Source organism: Atta colombica, unplaced genomic scaffold (assembly GCF_001594045.1).
Source record: "Atta colombica isolate Treedump-2 unplaced genomic scaffold, Acol1.0 scaffold47, whole genome shotgun sequence".
Taxonomy (NCBI): Eukaryota; Metazoa; Arthropoda; class Insecta; order Hymenoptera; family Formicidae; genus Atta; species Atta colombica.
Window position 1 is genome coordinate 1,752,878 of NW_017259536.1, and position 668 is coordinate 1,753,545.

At 34.1% G+C, this 668-nt stretch overlaps 1 protein-coding gene across 1 annotated transcript in view; it reads left to right on the forward strand.

Annotated features, from left to right (window-relative positions):
* The window catches only part of LOC108691541 (trypsin-3-like), a 5,164-nt gene extending 4,810 nt beyond the window's left edge, over window positions 1-354 (forward strand). The window contains exon 7 of the mRNA XM_018199321.1: window positions 199-354. Within this exon, the coding sequence (XP_018054810.1) occupies window positions 199-354 (156 nt within the window). The remainder of the gene's footprint in view (window positions 1-198) is intronic.
* The last annotated feature ends 314 nt before the right edge of the window (window positions 355-668 follow it).

Genomic DNA, 668 nt, shown 5'->3' on the forward strand with positions numbered 1-668 from the left:
ACACACACACACACACACACACATGTGAAGTATTATTTTTAAAAGAAAAAAGAGAGAAAGGATTAAAATTTAAAAAAAAACATATCAAGATGTGTGCTATACCATTGCTGTAATCCATCATATAGCGCTTCGGTTCCTAGCAATTAGCGCGAGTAAAGCTTCCAGCGATTATAACTATCATGATATTACTGTCTACAGGGTGATCTAGGTGCGCCTCTAGTATCGGAGCAGATGCTGATTGGCATTCTATCCTATGGATTAGGTTGCGAAACTAGGATACATCCTGATGTCTATATTCGTGTCAGCAGTTACTTATCTTGGATCTTAACGAAAACTGGCATCTTTTATAAATAAGGCAGTATATTCATATGATTGACATATTCACATGCAATTAATTATGTACAAATTATAAAACCATACTTTTCTTATTAATAAATTCTGCAAATTGTCATAAATATACTGACTAACTTGCAAGATCTCCGACGCTTAATTTCTGATAACTGAATCCTTGATTAAATTTTCCATCCCTTATCATAACAGTTATGAATAAACTGAAATATGATATTTCGTTTTACACAGTCATGATATTACAAATCACATGATATGCATATCTCTCTCTCTCTCTCTCTCTCTCTCTCTCTCTCTCTCTCTCTCTCTCTCTCTCTCTC